This window comes from Spea bombifrons, chromosome 9 (assembly GCF_027358695.1).
Source record: "Spea bombifrons isolate aSpeBom1 chromosome 9, aSpeBom1.2.pri, whole genome shotgun sequence".
In the NCBI taxonomy this organism is placed as follows: Eukaryota; Metazoa; Chordata; class Amphibia; order Anura; family Pelobatidae; genus Spea; species Spea bombifrons.
In genome coordinates this window covers 31,856,330-31,871,476 of record NC_071095.1, presented here as the reverse complement: position 1 = coordinate 31,871,476, position 15,147 = coordinate 31,856,330, and the positions used below count along the sequence as shown (strand labels likewise).

Genomic DNA, 15,147 nt, shown 5'->3' with positions numbered 1-15,147 from the left:
AAGGTATGCGTGATGTGCGTAGACAACCTGCACTGCTGCCCGCGCTTGGTGATAGAAGCCCCGGCAGCAGCTGAGGTTACCTGCAGCGCTTCGGATGATCTGGATCTCAGTCCCATAGTGAGACCTCTATTTGAGGTCTGATTATAAAACAACCTCGATTATAGGAGGAAAGGTTTTGAGCATTTGCTCTGAAAAAACCTTGTCTTATAGTCAAGCAAATACGGTATTCCTGGGTGGTATCACTCGGGAGACGTAGCTGAACACATGGGGGGGTTGTCACTGACATACACGCAAAGCTGTAAATTTATATCTAAAATAGAATGAGGTGCGAGGGAAAAAAATACTACTTTACAATCCTGGTAGTAGAATTGGTTAAATTGCTAGGATTTTAAATACCCTGGGGTGTCTAGTGCTCAAAAATACGATGGGGTAAATTGCATTGGTCGGCTTCAAAGAAGTGGCAAACAGGACACGGAAACAGTATTTCCAGATGTGAAATAAAAAGGTACACTACTAGTAATTATTGCAGGGGGTTAAAAATGGGATTAAAAAAAAATATATATAAACCCTAACATGATGTAGAAGTTACAGCCCTGCAGTTGCCAACCTCTATGGCTGATTTGAGCATCCTAACCGTGGCAGAAAAAGCTACCACTGAAATCAACAGCAACGTATGAATTTAATGTTTCAAACCGCAAGAAGTTATATTATTGACAAAGAAATAGACCATTTGGGTAACAAAAATATCTCTTGCAATCACGAGTTTAATTGCAACCCTACATATTACAAACATACAGAGCAGTTTCAGCTGGACAGGTAGCGCCACATGTGCCAGAGTTCCACTGGCATGACGAAAAGCCCGACGAGTGCATGAGCCTTGGAATCATCCCTACAACCCAAGACTCCCCAAAGCCCTGGCACCAGGTTGACATAGGGACTGGAAAATGCATTCTGGCGGACACAGCGGCTGCTTTTACCCTTTCTATACAATGCCATGAGTTAGGAGCGCAGACTCGGCTAGCTTGTAAGCTTGTTTGTTTGATCGCTGCTTTCCTCAACATCAGTCTCTGTAGATATAAACAATATGTGATACACTGCTTGCTAGCTCATGTTTAGTACAGCGGTGCAAAACAAGATGGCACTGTAATCCAGGAGTGGACAAGAATAAAGCAGTCCTATACTTAAAGTCCGGTGAGAAAGAATAAGCACAACATAGGATGGGCAGAAGTCAACCCATGTTCAGACCCCAGTCCGAGGCTATGTCAGCACACTAGGTTACCCCACGCTTAACCCTAAAATACACGGAAAACGAATATACGCATTCAAATGTACACGGACAATCGTCGAAATCCAGATTCGGATGGGAGCACACGAATAACTAAGTGTGCTGGTGTTCGTCCCTACGAAAGTACTCAAGGCCCAGGAGCCCCGGCGCTTCTAAGCAACGTCTAGCACGCTTTTTTACCATCGTACCTGGTCTAAATTTTCGTCACTGCCGCTGACTTCAGAGTCCGAATCGATAACAATCCGTCGCCCTTTCCGTTTTTTCACCATGGTTAAACGAGTCCAAGCAGCGCGGGTAAAAAACCTAAAGCCTCCACAATCATGTAAAAGCTACTAGGCATGCGCATTCAATGTTACGTACTGAAACCCCGCCCCTCCTTCTTTATGACTTCATACGTATGTTCGCTGGCCCCGGAACCATTTCTATGGACGTAGCTAAGCGTGTGTCGCTTCAATTTAAATAAAGTAGTGTTCGTTCTTTCCATACCCAGTGTTTTTTTGTTTGTTTTTTTGACAGGCTTAATGAGGTAAGTGTAGCGTCAGTGATCAGTCAAATGTCACAGTAGATAGTTATAGTTAACCCCCTTGAGGACCGGGCTTATTTTTTCTTTTTGTACCGAGGCTGTTTCAGGACAAGATGGGCTTTCTTTTGATATCATCTTATTTACTATATAAAAAAAAAATAAAACATGTTGAAAAATTTGAAAGAAAAACACCTTTTCTGACTTTTATTTGAAAAATAAAATACTCACCTACAAAAGCAAGTAAAAAAAAAAAAAATAGCTAAATACATTCTACTATTTGTCCTGAGTTTAGAAATACCCAATGTTTTTATGGTTTTTTGCTGTTTATATAAGTTATAGGGCAATAATTACAAGTAGCGTTTTATGATTTACAAACCTTTTTTTTTTCTTTTTCAAAATCTGGTCATTGAAGCCGGTTAACTCAATTTACCCCATCAAACCAAATCTTTTTGAAAACTAGACACCCCAAGGTATTTCAAATGCTAGTATTTTAACCCTCTTCATGCATGAGATTCTACCACCAGCCTTTGCCAAAGTTTGTGGTAGTAATTTTTTTTGGTATTTTTCTCACACAAATTGTACTTCAGGAATGAATTCATAGCTCCTGGTATGCGTCACTATCAAACAACACTCCAATATGTGTTCAGCAACATCTCCCAACTGCAGTGATACCCCACATGCATGGGTTTCGGATTTAAAATGCCACATTTGGGAAGTGCGCTTTTTTCTCCATTTTGGTCAGTCTGTACCTTTGCCCCATGTTTCAACCCGGCCACTCCAATTTACCCCATAAAACCATTCATTTATAATTAAATTAGACACCCCTTAGGTATTTGAAATGCTTTTATTTGAACTCTTTTTTTGTTTTATTTTTATAGTTTGCTGGTACTGGATGGTTCCTCTGGTGACATCACTGCATGATTATTTTTAAATGTTAGCACTTTTTTTTATATATATATATATATATTTTGAATGTTTTAAAGGTAGGTAGACAATGCAGTAGAGCAGCAGGTAATGCTAGCAGAATGCTTGGTTGTATAGGGAGAGGTATTAGCAGTAGGAAGAGGGAAGTGCTCATGCCGCTGTACAGATCACTGGTGAGACCTCACTTGGAGTATTGTGTACAGTACTGGAGACCGTATCTCCAGAAGGATATAGATATGTTGGAGAAAGTGCAGAGAAGGGCTACTAAAATGGTTTATGGATTACAAAATAAACCTTACCAGGACAGGTTAAAGGATCTTAACCTATATAGCCTGGAAAAAAGACGGGACAGGGGGGATATGATAGAAACATTTAAATACTTAAAGGGAATCAACAAAGTAAAGGAAGAAAGTTTATTTAAAAGAAGAAATAAAACCGCAACAAGAGGACACAAGCATAAACTAGAGGGGCAAAGGTTTAATGGTAACATCAGAAAATATTACTTTACGGAAAGGGTAGTGGACGCATGGAATAGCCTCCCAGTGGAAGTGGTAGATGTTAATACAGTAAAGTCATTTAAGCAAGCATGGGATAGGCATAATGCCAAGCTAGATATAGGATAAGGGCAAGTACTAAAGGAGAGTACTCAGAGGTTGGGCAGACTGGATGGGCCTTCTGGCTCTTATCTGCCGTCACTTTCTATGTTTCTATGTTTACTAATCGCATTGTGATTAGAAAGCTGGGCTCCATTGACTTACACGGTTGAATGCAGTACCTGTATTCAACCTGCAAGTGGAGCCAGATTTCTTTTCAACTTCATTGTTTTTTGGGGTGGGTGTTTGGTGTCGCTGAATGCCTCGCTATTGAGGCATTTCAGCAACACCTTTGAAGTTTAGGAGGTGATAGTTGATCGCCTCCTAAACTCTTTTAAAAACGGGCATATGCCGCCATACAGCCCCTTTTCCCAAATCTAGTTCGACTAATTCTCTATTTCTATCTTTGCCCCCCAGGACCTAGTTTACTTTAGCCCCCATCATCATTTAGGTGCAGTCCATTCCTGCGGTAGTGTCTGTACCGGTGCTCCAAAAACCCATATCCGTTTCTTGCACGTTGGCTATAACAAACGCACACAATAAAGACATTTGGAGAACCAAAGTAAATATACCGTATATTCCAGCATATAAGACGACTGGGCGTATAAGACGACCCCCAACTTTTACAGTCCAAATATAGAGTTTGGACTATACTCGCCGTATAAGACTACCCCTCTACCCAGGTGATTTGCTGGTTGACTTGCTGACATATACATACATGCACTGCCCTTACACACACATATATAATATATATATCTATATATATATCTACACATATGCCTGTCCATACATACACATTTATACACTGCACTCACCACACCCCCCCGCCTTTACACACACATGTATATGTATATGTATATATATATATATATATACACACACACACACGTACGTATGTATATATATATATATATATATATATATATATATATATATATATATATATATATATATATATATATATATATATATATATATATATATATATATATATACATACACACACCAGTGTATATATATTTCTCCTCCCTTTCTCCCCATCTCTTACCTTATCTTCTGTCTTCTTTCTTCCATCCAGTTGTGGGAGCCCGAGGTCTGGCACTTCAGACCTCGGCTTCCCTGCTCTCTAATCACTAGGCGCCGGGACATGACATCATCCCTGCGCTCGGCATCAATAGCCGGCGCCTAGTGATTAGAGAGCAGGGAAGCCGAGGTCTGAAGTGCCAGAGCTCGGGCTTCCCTGCTCCCTCATCACTACGCGCCGGCAATTGAGTCGTCTTATACGCCGGAATATACGGTATATATCTACGAGTGTGTAAATTTGTACGTTTTAGAACATAAGCAAAATATATATATTTGCTAAAACGCAATAGAATTTGAAAAAACAACAATAAAGAGGATGGCAAAGTGATAATTTTCACCATATTTAATGTATTCTCACAATTGCACAAAATCTTACAAATAATATAATTTATCAAAACAATTTATCACTGATTGCGCTTGTATTTCTCATAGGCAAACTCCTCAGTATGTGAACGGTCATTACACAATCCAATGAAATCAATTTCTAGCTGAAAGGGCCCTTCTGCCTTGTCGCCAAGTGTGAATCCTAAAGCAGTGATCTAGGAAAAAGGTAAATAAAATTATACAAATAAGTTATGTATTTTTCTATTATTATCAATTTACTTATACTAAATGTTCCAGCAACAATCAAAACAGTCTATCTTTTTAATCATCCACAACAAATCTGAAATATAAAATACATCATTAGTTATGACGTTAGGGACGTGTTAAGAAAAATTACTTAGAAAAACCATCTTTGTAACACCTAGTCACTATTAACCCCTTCATGGCTGATTTTCTTTTTGTACACACAAGTTATATATTGCTTTTCTATCCAGACAAGAAGCAATTTCATTAGATGATTTCTTTAGATCATTAATTTTATTATATCATTTACTATAAAAAATAGTATAAAATATGGTTCTGATCTTTTACTTAACTATAAAAACGAATAAAAAAACCCTGCTAAATATCGTATTTGCTCAATTATAAGTCTGATTATAACACAAGACTACTCTATAGGAAAGGGGTTTTACTAGTAAATAGACATGTAAACTATTTTTTCATATTTAATAAAAACTATGAGAAAAATGAATTTTTTGTTTTTATTCTCTCTTATTTGCCAACCTGCCCCCTTATGCACATCTGCCCCCCCCAGATATTCCTTATATGCCACTCTACCTTCCAGATAAGCCCTACACCCCCCTATATGCCACTCTGCCATGTCTCTCACCCCCCCCCTCCCGTCCTGAAACAGAAAAGCAGAAAAAAAAAGTTTATTCATTTAAAAAATATTTTAAAAAAATCATTAAAATAATATAAATAATAAAATAAATAATAATGTGAGCTGTGATGTCATTGTGACATCACTGGCATGTTCTGGAGGTCCCTAAGAGGACCTCTAACCATTTTTGTGTAAAATAAATATATCAAAAATACAAAAAAATTTTTTAAAAACCTTACATCCCATTGCCTAGCATAACATCTAGCCAGTATAACCCTCCTGCCCCTGTTCACAACCCCCAAACCCGTTAAGCCATAGGCATAAAAATTATACAAAAAATGTACACCTTATAGTATGCTCCCTGGTGCTGGGAAAGTATGGAAAATCTATATAAATTAGGTATTTCTGAAATCAGGACACCTGAATTGATAAACTTGGAGGGGATTTTCCATCACTTTACCTAATTTTGTGAGGATTCAGAGGGGAAATTTTTTAAAAAAGTAGGTTTTTTTTCTAATTTTCGCTAGTTTTTTCTAAATTTCTCATTCTAAATTTTCAGCTAATCATCCAACTATGGTATCAAAAGAAAGCTCTATCTCTCCTTGAAAAAACAATATATAGTTTACATGGGTACACTATTCACAGGAAAAGAGAATAATTGCTGAAGTGACAAATGGCAAAAATGGCAAAATTGCTCCGGGCTTTGAGGTACCAAAAACCCCTGGGATTGAAGGGGTTAAATAAATTGTAAAGGGATTTTAGATGTTGTTTGTTTTGAATTATTTTAAAAAGGCACGCACCTTGTCTGGCCATAATGGATGCTGGTTATCCTGAATTCTTCCCCGGCTTGACAAGAAAAACTTAGAAAAATGTATCTATCAAAACAGAGAACAAAGTTGTAAACTCATAAATATATTATGAAAAGAACATAACTTAAGTACATAAGGAGTAAATTAAAAACACAAATACAAGGATACACCACATTAACTGCCCCTAAATTAACCCTAAACACCCCATCAACCATCACTGCCCCTAAATTAACCCTTAACACCCCATCAACCATAACTGCCCCTAAATGAACACTAATTTAATAAAGTTAACTTTAAGAGCAGTTAGAGGTAAAGGTGGGCAAACTAAGGAGAATCTAAATCCTGGGGGCAGTAAAGATTATTAATGTAGTTATTTATAAAAGTACGGTGTCAGTGATATTGCCTGAATGTAGGGCTGCAACTAACGATTATTTTAATAATCGATTAATCGGCCGATTATTTTTTCGATTAATCGATTAATCGGATAAAAAAAAACAATATGCAAATTTTTCGTTTATTTAAAAGAATTTAATGAACTGGATGTTAAAAAACAACTTAAAATTTACATTAACATTCTTATTTTGTTATGATGTAATAAAAAACAATATTTTCAAAGTACAAGAACCCAAACACAATATTTATGAAACAAAATAACCCCAAACATTCTGAAAAGAGGTGGACTATTACTGTTCAAGAAACTTTGCCCCAGCACTTTGCACTTTGCACCCAGCACTTTGCACCCAGCACTTTGCACCCAGCACTTTGCACCCAGCCCTGGCACTTTGCACCCAGCACTTTGCACCCAGCACTTTGCCCCAGCCCTGGCACTTTGCATCCAGCACTTTGCACCCAGCATTCAGCACTTTGCACCAGCACTTTGCACTTTGCACCCAGCCCTGGCACTTTGCACCCAGCACTTTGCACCCAGCCCTGGCACTTTGCACCCAGCACTGGCACTTTGCACCCAGCACTTTGCACTGTGCCCCTGCACCCAGTCTCTAACTCTGCCCTGCACCCAGCCCTGCCCCCACATTCTGCCCTGCCCCCACACTCACACTCTGCCCTGCACCCACTCTGCCCTGCACCCACACTCACACCCTGCCCTGCATCCCCACCCCCACTCTGCCCTGCACCCAGTCTCCCACTCTGCTCTGCACCCACACTCACACCCTGCATCCCCACCCCCACTCTGCCCTGCACCCCCACCCCCACTCTGCCCTGCACCCCCACCCCCACTCTGCCCTGCACGAATGGAGCCACTCGCACAGAGCGAACCGCTCTGTGCGAATGGAGCCACTCGCACAGAGCGAACCGCTCTGTGCGAATGGAGCCACTCGCACAGAGCGAACCGCTCTGTGCGAATGGAGCCACTCGCACAGAGCGAACCGCTCTGTGCGAATGGAGCCACTCGCACAGAGCGAACCGCTCTGTGCGAATGGAGCCACTCGCACAGAGCGAACCGCTCTGTGCGAATGGAGCCACTCGCACAGAGCGAACCGCTCTGTGCGAATGGAGCCACTCGCACAGAGCGAACCGCTCTGTGCGAGTGGCTCCATTCGCACAGAGCGATTCGCTCTGTGCGAGTGGCTCTGTGCGATCCGTGCACATAGACATGAAGAATACTTACCTCCGGAACGCGTCACATCCGTCACGTAGCTAAAAGAAGGCGGAGACTGCAGAGCGTGTAGCAGAAGCGGGGAACGCTCGCGGAGGTAAGTAAAAGGAGCCGAGTGCTCCAACAACGAATTGATCACTCGATTAATCGATAACGGAAATCGTTATCGATGATTTCCGTTATCGATTATTATCGATTTTATCGATTCGTTGTTTCAGCTCTACCTGAATGATTCGAATCTCTGTAACAACTGAATCTTTGAACGACTCTCTGAATCTATTGTTCCTCTGTGAATTCATGAGCTGTAACCTGATCCCAGGTAGAGACAGAAAAAGCTTTTTTATTAAAAAGAGAGATTTTAGAATTTAATGCCCTCAATAATGCAAGGTTACATATAGAGCTTAATTGGTCTGTTACTTTAAGTACTTTATGCAATACAAACCAATCAGAACACAGCTATATAAACCCAAACATCTCGGATCACTTCCTCTCTCTTTGCTGCTGACCTCCAGCTGAGAAGTCTTCAATTCTATTTATATAATCATAATTATTTATTAAAATGGTTTTGATTATAGCTATTCATATTTCAATTTTTGTTTGTTTTTAGTATCTTGGTGGTTCTTTTGTACTTATATATTATAGGTTTTTCTGACCCGATTTCTTGCCCCATTCTGGGATTTTCCCTATCGACCTTTTTCTCCATCTCCTTTGATAACTTTTCTGGCCATTTCAGGGTTTTTCTTTTTTGGGCAGCCTCTGGTTCCACTGCGGCATCCCATCAGGGGACTTGTTTTTCCCTGAAGGCACTATCTGTCCTCTTCCTCCCGATGGGACCTTCCCCACTTCCCCAGGATTGTATGAATATGCAAGCAAAGAAAGATAGACTAAGTGCACTGTGATTAAAAAAGGCACACAATTTACCTTAACATCTTGCCAATATGGACCTCCTCGTGTGTACAAAAAATAATTGTACAAATCATCTTTTTGCATAGTGAAGTAGGTTTCTGTCATGATGTTTACCATCCATGGACGTCCATCACCACGCACTCGCAAATGCAGAGTGTTGAAGTTAGACCAGTCATAATGCAGCTTTCGATTAAATGACCCCTGTAAAATGGACAGACATATCCTGTAAGAACCAATGCGCTAATTTTGTGATTTTATGGATAAAACACTCTCCAACAAGGTTTTGTAAATGACACTGTCAAACAATTATCAGGCATATTTGGCATTAATTATAGTTAAATTCAAAATAAATAACTTTAGTATATTAAATACTTGGCAATCTTTACTGTTGAAAAAATGATGAGCTTAAGTTTTGTGACGAACCCTCCATCACTGGGGCCACTGGAGATGCCCGACAGCCAGCCTCCTCCCTATCGACTATGGGCCCCGACTTTGTAATGACTTCTTTGGCAACCCCCAGCAGTATATCATCCCATCACTTGCTGAAGGGATTATCTCTGGTGGACAGCCAGGATCTGCAACCAGGGAGTGACCACCATTGTTTTAGTTTAATGTTGTATAAGTCAGTCTTCCCCCCCATTCCCCAGTTCCACCATTACAGACATTTACTCCAGCCATCCCTGGAACTGATTTGGGCCAGTGATAGATAGTGGAGGTTGGGACCCTATTGTATTGTTAATCCTGTTACTGCCCCTGTTGTCTCTAGGAGGCAGATTAAGGGGGCGGTTTGTATCCCAATATCTGTTTTATGTTAATGTGCGTTTTGCTGGATATAACCAGCCCTGTGTGTGAAAAATAAAGCAGTCTTCATTTTGGTTCTACCCTAGACTGAGTAGTCAGCGGATGTAGTCGGCCGGACTAGCCAGCTCCGTGACACTTACGTTTCTACACCTATTTTTCATTCTAAGTGTAGTTTTTTTTACCACCTTCACACACTCCTTGTAAAACATGCAAACTGAACATACCAACACAGGTTTCGACCTCATAGTACAATATCCACTGTATCTTGTTTCTCCATCATGAGGTACTTCTGTATTAAGAGTCCCATAAAATAATGCTGTCTGGTTGTTCTTTCCAAGCTTTAGAAAAGCCTTACTCTTCCCACCTATCTCCATGTCCGAAGACACAGTCCATTTTTCTAAGTCCTGGGAGCTTCTAAACTCCCATACCAGACTTGTTTGTTCTAACATGTCCTGTCTCAAAGATTTCCCACCAGGTCCAGTCAAATGCTCCACAACCTCCTTCTTTAGTAAACCAAAGTGTTTCTTCACACCACGAATGCCCTTCTCAAAGTTAAAATTGATTCTTTTCCATGGTGGCTCATTATCCAGGGGAGTACCAGGTCGACGATAATTGCTGGCAAATCGTTGTGGAGGGGAAGAATGATGCAGAACGTAGACTGAGTTTGATCTGCGCATAATCAGTCTTAAAAACATTGTTGTGTTTTGTGGATAACAAGCCAATACTTGGATTACTAATAAACAGCCACTGAATAATAATCAGGTCAACCTGCAATTGTAAATGGAAGGGAAAAAAAGAATGTAGTATGAATTTTATGCTAATTTAACTAAAGATTTTGACATACCTGTGAATATAGTAAACTACTACTAGTAAACTCTAGTAAACTCTAAAATTAATTTCTTGTTTTTATTTCCCAGCCTGCCCCCCAGTTGTGCAGATGTGCAAGCCCAGACTTGTCAAACTGTCTTCCAGATATGCCTTATACCTCCCTGATATGCCACTGTGCCCCCCACAGATATGCCCCTCTGCCCCCCACAGATATGCCCCTCTGCCCCCCACAGATATGCCACTGTGCCCTCTGATACGCATACCTGGGAACTGCTGGTCTTCGGCTACCTGGAGACTTCTCTTGCAGGTCCCCCTGACGTCATTACCGATTTTATCGATTAGCTGTTGAAGCCCTAAATGGACAACTGTCTTAGACCACTCAGGAAAAGGTTTCAAACAACTAAAAACAGTCGCACTGTGTGCATGACCAGTAGAGTAAATGGTTTTGTCATCAATATTTATCAATGAAGAATAATAGACACGGTAGAAACGTAATAAAAAATCGGCAACTGTTTTAAAACTACCGGTTTTCGTTTCTAATCAACTGAAAGAGTCACATGGTGTGCTAATGCCACCAATATTTATCAATAATATATGACAAGGTATAAATATAGTACAAAATATTTTGTGTTGTCCACAAATTAAGAGCTTTGATTGGCCTGGTAGCATAAACAGGCAACTAAAAGGCATTGTGTGCAAGCACAGTCAAATATCTAATTTTCTCACAAATATTGTCTTGACCAAAAACCAAAGGTTTTACCCCAGAAAAAAAAACCTAAAATAAAAGGGAAAAAATGTCTGCTGTAAGTATCTATAATGGATATAAACTACAGTACAATACAGCTTCTCCAATCCACCCCACACCTGTTAATTATCCTATTTGCTCGATTATAAGACAAGGTTTCTTCAGAGCAAATATTCAAGGCTGTCTTCTAATCAGACCTCAATATAAGACCGACTACAAGACTAAGATCCAGATCCCCTGCAGCGCTGCAGGGGACCCGGATCCTCCTCTTTGGCAGCCGGTGGAGGTCTGTATGATGCCGGGGCTTCATATGACCTTCCATTGCTCATTCATAGAAGCTCCGGCGGGCGTCCTGGGAGCAGCAGCAGAGGTTGTCTGCGCATCTAGGGATGCACTGGTAAGTCAGGGGAGTTTTTAAACTAACAAAGTTTTATTTTCAACAACAAAAATAACAGATCTTAAATTTATACGTAACCCTCTATATGCCACTCTACCTCCAGAAATGCCTTATACCCCCCTATATGCCAATCTGCCCCATGATACGCCTTTTAATCCCCTTAATGCCAACTGCCTCCAGTTATGCTTTTATACCCCCTATATGCCACTCTGCCTCCAGAAATGCCTTTTAACCCCCTATATGCCACTCTGCCTCCAGAAATGCCTTTTAACCCCCTATATGCCATAGTTCACACTTTTTCTTTTTTCCTAAATTAATATTCAGATTTTGGGAGATGGTCTTATAATTGAGCAAAAAATGATTAACCTGCAGCATGGAAGATGAGCAATGAGAATCAAACTCAGTCTCTGCTATGTGCCTCAAACTCCAACTCACATTAGTCTGTAACTACCACTGATAAGTAAAGATTCCATCGGTGCTTGACAGATAATATAGGATAGAATCTTATGTGATGAGATTGAGAGTACATCAGTACACTAAAAAAAAAAAGTCATCATACATGGGACACCTGAAGCCACAGGTAAGCAGCAAGGGCCCCTGCAGAAGTGAACATTAATCCGGCCCTGCATCTGGGGATATAATTTGTCCGGGGACAGTATCCTCAATCTCTATATTTGGGGCATTCAAAGATGCCCCAAATATAGGACGTGGGCACAGACTGACCAGGTGTCTGAATGGCAAAACAAAATACACCTCAGAGAGGTGGTCTTTTACCTCCCAAATAACAGAACAAACACATGCATGTGGGGTATCACTGCGCTCAGGAGATGTTGCTGAACACATATTGTGGTGTTGTTTGACAGAGACATATACCAGGAGCAGTAAGTTCATACCTGAAGTACAACGTGTGTGAAAAAAATACAAAAAAGATTTACTACCATAAAGTTTAACAAAGGTAGAATTAGTGCATGGAAAGGGTTCAAAATACCAGCACTTCAAATACCTTGGGGTGTGTAGTTTTTAAAAATATATGGTTTGATGGGGTAAATTGCATTGGCTGCCTTCAAAGATACCTGAAATAACACATGGGATAGAGTGACCAGATTTGGGGAAAAAATGGTTGAAACGCCGCCTTTTTTTCTTTTCTGACGTGGAGGAGAGAGAGGGGCGCCGAGCGGTCGCTCATTAAGTTTTCAGCAACCGCTCGCCACCCCTCACTCTCCTCCGCGAGGTATCTTTGGGGAAAGGCAAAGATGGCACATGCAGGGTGTTTATGGGACACAAATAGCAAAAGGGTGGGCTGTTGTGGACAAAGATGTCTTACACTGGGCTGTTTGGGGACACAGTTGGCTCGTACTGGGCTGTGATATGCGTGTAATCTGGGTGCTGGTCAGGATCTATGTAGGCAGTGTGGATGCCAGGGCTGGCTTTGGGGTGTGCAACCTGTGATCTATGCCTGTAATTTAAGGGTTTTATCTATACCTTTAATGCTGAATTTACATTTGATTTTCAATCAATCTATACCTGCAATGCTTGGTTTTGTGTTGCTTCTGTTGATCTATACCTGCTATGCTATGTTTCCATACATTATTTATGCATACCTGCAAATATAGGGTTTGTATGTGATCTATACATGCACAGGAAGAAAGGAAAAGAGAGGTATGGCTTAGTGAATGGGGGACTCTGGGGGTGATTTCAAGGGAGAGGACCTCTCAAAGTCACGGTCAGTGTGAGAAGGAGGATAAACTGTACCGACTTTTTTTCCTTTTTTTGTGGGACGGGGTGCGCCAGAGGAGTAGTCCGCACAGGGCGCCTGAACACCAAAGGCCGGCCCTGTGTGTGTGTGTGTATATATATATATAAATAAATAATGGTACATATCTGCCGCCGAATCCTACTTCACCCAGTAGCCATGTCTCTCGCTTTTATTACACGCTGCCAGCTCTAACAGCACAGCAGTATTACGGGTTTTGTTTTTAAGATACCTACATACCATGTTACAGTACATAATGATGTTTTCTGGCTAACAAGTATGTGTCGTTTTTTCTTTGATTCCAATCATCCAACGCAGTGCACTTCAGAAAATACCAACACTAAACATGGCTAATGAATGATTATTACATCCTAAAATATCTCCAGAAACGCACACCGAATAAACAAGTCTACAGAATAAAGGCGAAAACAGCAATGATAATAGTATCATCCATACTGATTAATATTTATACGTTAGCACTCAATTTACCTCTTGTTTTAACTGGAAGCAACTCAAGTTCAAACTACAGTCTTCTCTAGCTAACGCAAACCACGTAGCACGTAACTACTTCCGGGTCCACGATGACGACACAGGGTCATAGCCGCTTGGTTACATTTTTTTTTTTTTTTTTTTTAATGGAGTAAACGAGAGCGTAATGTTGTCGGATCCCTGTTTGGGTTCATGTGTGAAAAATCATTTATACACAGCGGAAAGCAAAGCGTTTTTAAAGTACATTTTTATTACTCTAACCGCCACCCAATCGCAAGGAGAAAACCGGTGGTTTGCTAGATTCCATGTATCATACAGAGCCGCAGAGCTCATACCTTCGTAGTTTACTCTTATTTGACAATAACTATTCTGCACATCTATATCATCTAAAATCGTGTCAAATATGATGTCGTCCGTTTTAGTATGTCCCGATCCCTACATGAAATTCCCCCACCGGCATTTAACCCATAAGGACTGCAGACGTACGCGCAACCTGTACTTAACGCTGTAAAGACGTAATATTAGGGCTCCCTAGTTTGTGACGTTTTGCATCAAAAAGGGAGGTCCCCTGCAAGAACTTGCAGGTACCTCTGATAACCCCGATGCTGCTGAAAAGCAAAGCTGTAGATCAAACAGTATAGCGTTCAGGGCAGGGGTAATGTTCATACTTTGGAATTCTCCTGGTTTTGCGGGAGTAAAGTTAAGGCACTTCCTTTGTTTTTTATTGTTATTATATTTTTATGCTCCTTGTTATTGTTACATTTATTAATCACAGATTTAGTTTAGATGGTTATCTTCATATATTTTTGTACACCATTTTTGCGTTGTCTTTTGTTGGTTATTAGTTTTGTGTTTCTCTGGGTGTATGCCTGAGGTTTCTAGCAGATTTTGTTTACTTCATTTAGCACGTGCGCTGTATGACGCCACTTCGCCCTCCCCACATATGCTTTATACCCCCTGATATGCCACCCTCCCCCCAGATATGTGGCTCCGCCCTCCCCACATATACCTCATATACCCTATAAGCCTTATACCCCCAGATATGCCACTCCCCACATTTGCCTTATATACCCTATATGCCTTATACCCCCAGAGATGCCACTCCGTCCTCCCCAGATATGCCTTATACCCCCCGATATGCCACTCTGCCCCCCCAGATATTCCACATACCCCCTGATATGCGGCTCCGCCC

The 15,147-nt window shown here is 40.8% G+C and overlaps 2 protein-coding genes across 2 annotated transcripts in view; both read right to left on the bottom strand.

Annotated features, from left to right (window-relative positions):
- RTF1 (RTF1 homolog, Paf1/RNA polymerase II complex component) overlaps window positions 1-1,641 on the bottom strand; it is a 29,194-nt gene extending 27,553 nt beyond the window's left edge. Inside the window, exon 1 of the mRNA XM_053474512.1 lies at window positions 1,474-1,641. Within this exon, the coding sequence (XP_053330487.1) occupies window positions 1,474-1,554 (81 nt within the window). The 5' untranslated portion in view covers window positions 1,555-1,641. The remainder of the gene's footprint in view (window positions 1-1,473) is intronic.
- A 3,095-nt stretch (window positions 1,642-4,736) lies between these two features.
- NDUFAF1 (NADH:ubiquinone oxidoreductase complex assembly factor 1) lies at window positions 4,737-10,510 on the bottom strand. The gene is made up of 4 exons (XM_053474515.1): window positions 9,968-10,510; window positions 8,958-9,143; window positions 6,413-6,487; window positions 4,737-4,947 (listed from the first exon to the last, which is right to left on the bottom strand). The coding sequence occupies exons 1-4, from the start codon at window positions 10,436-10,438 to the stop codon at window positions 4,813-4,815; spliced, it is 867 nt and encodes a 288-aa protein (XP_053330490.1). The 5' UTR covers window positions 10,439-10,510; the 3' UTR covers window positions 4,737-4,812.
- Window positions 10,511-15,147: the final 4,637 nt, after the last annotated feature.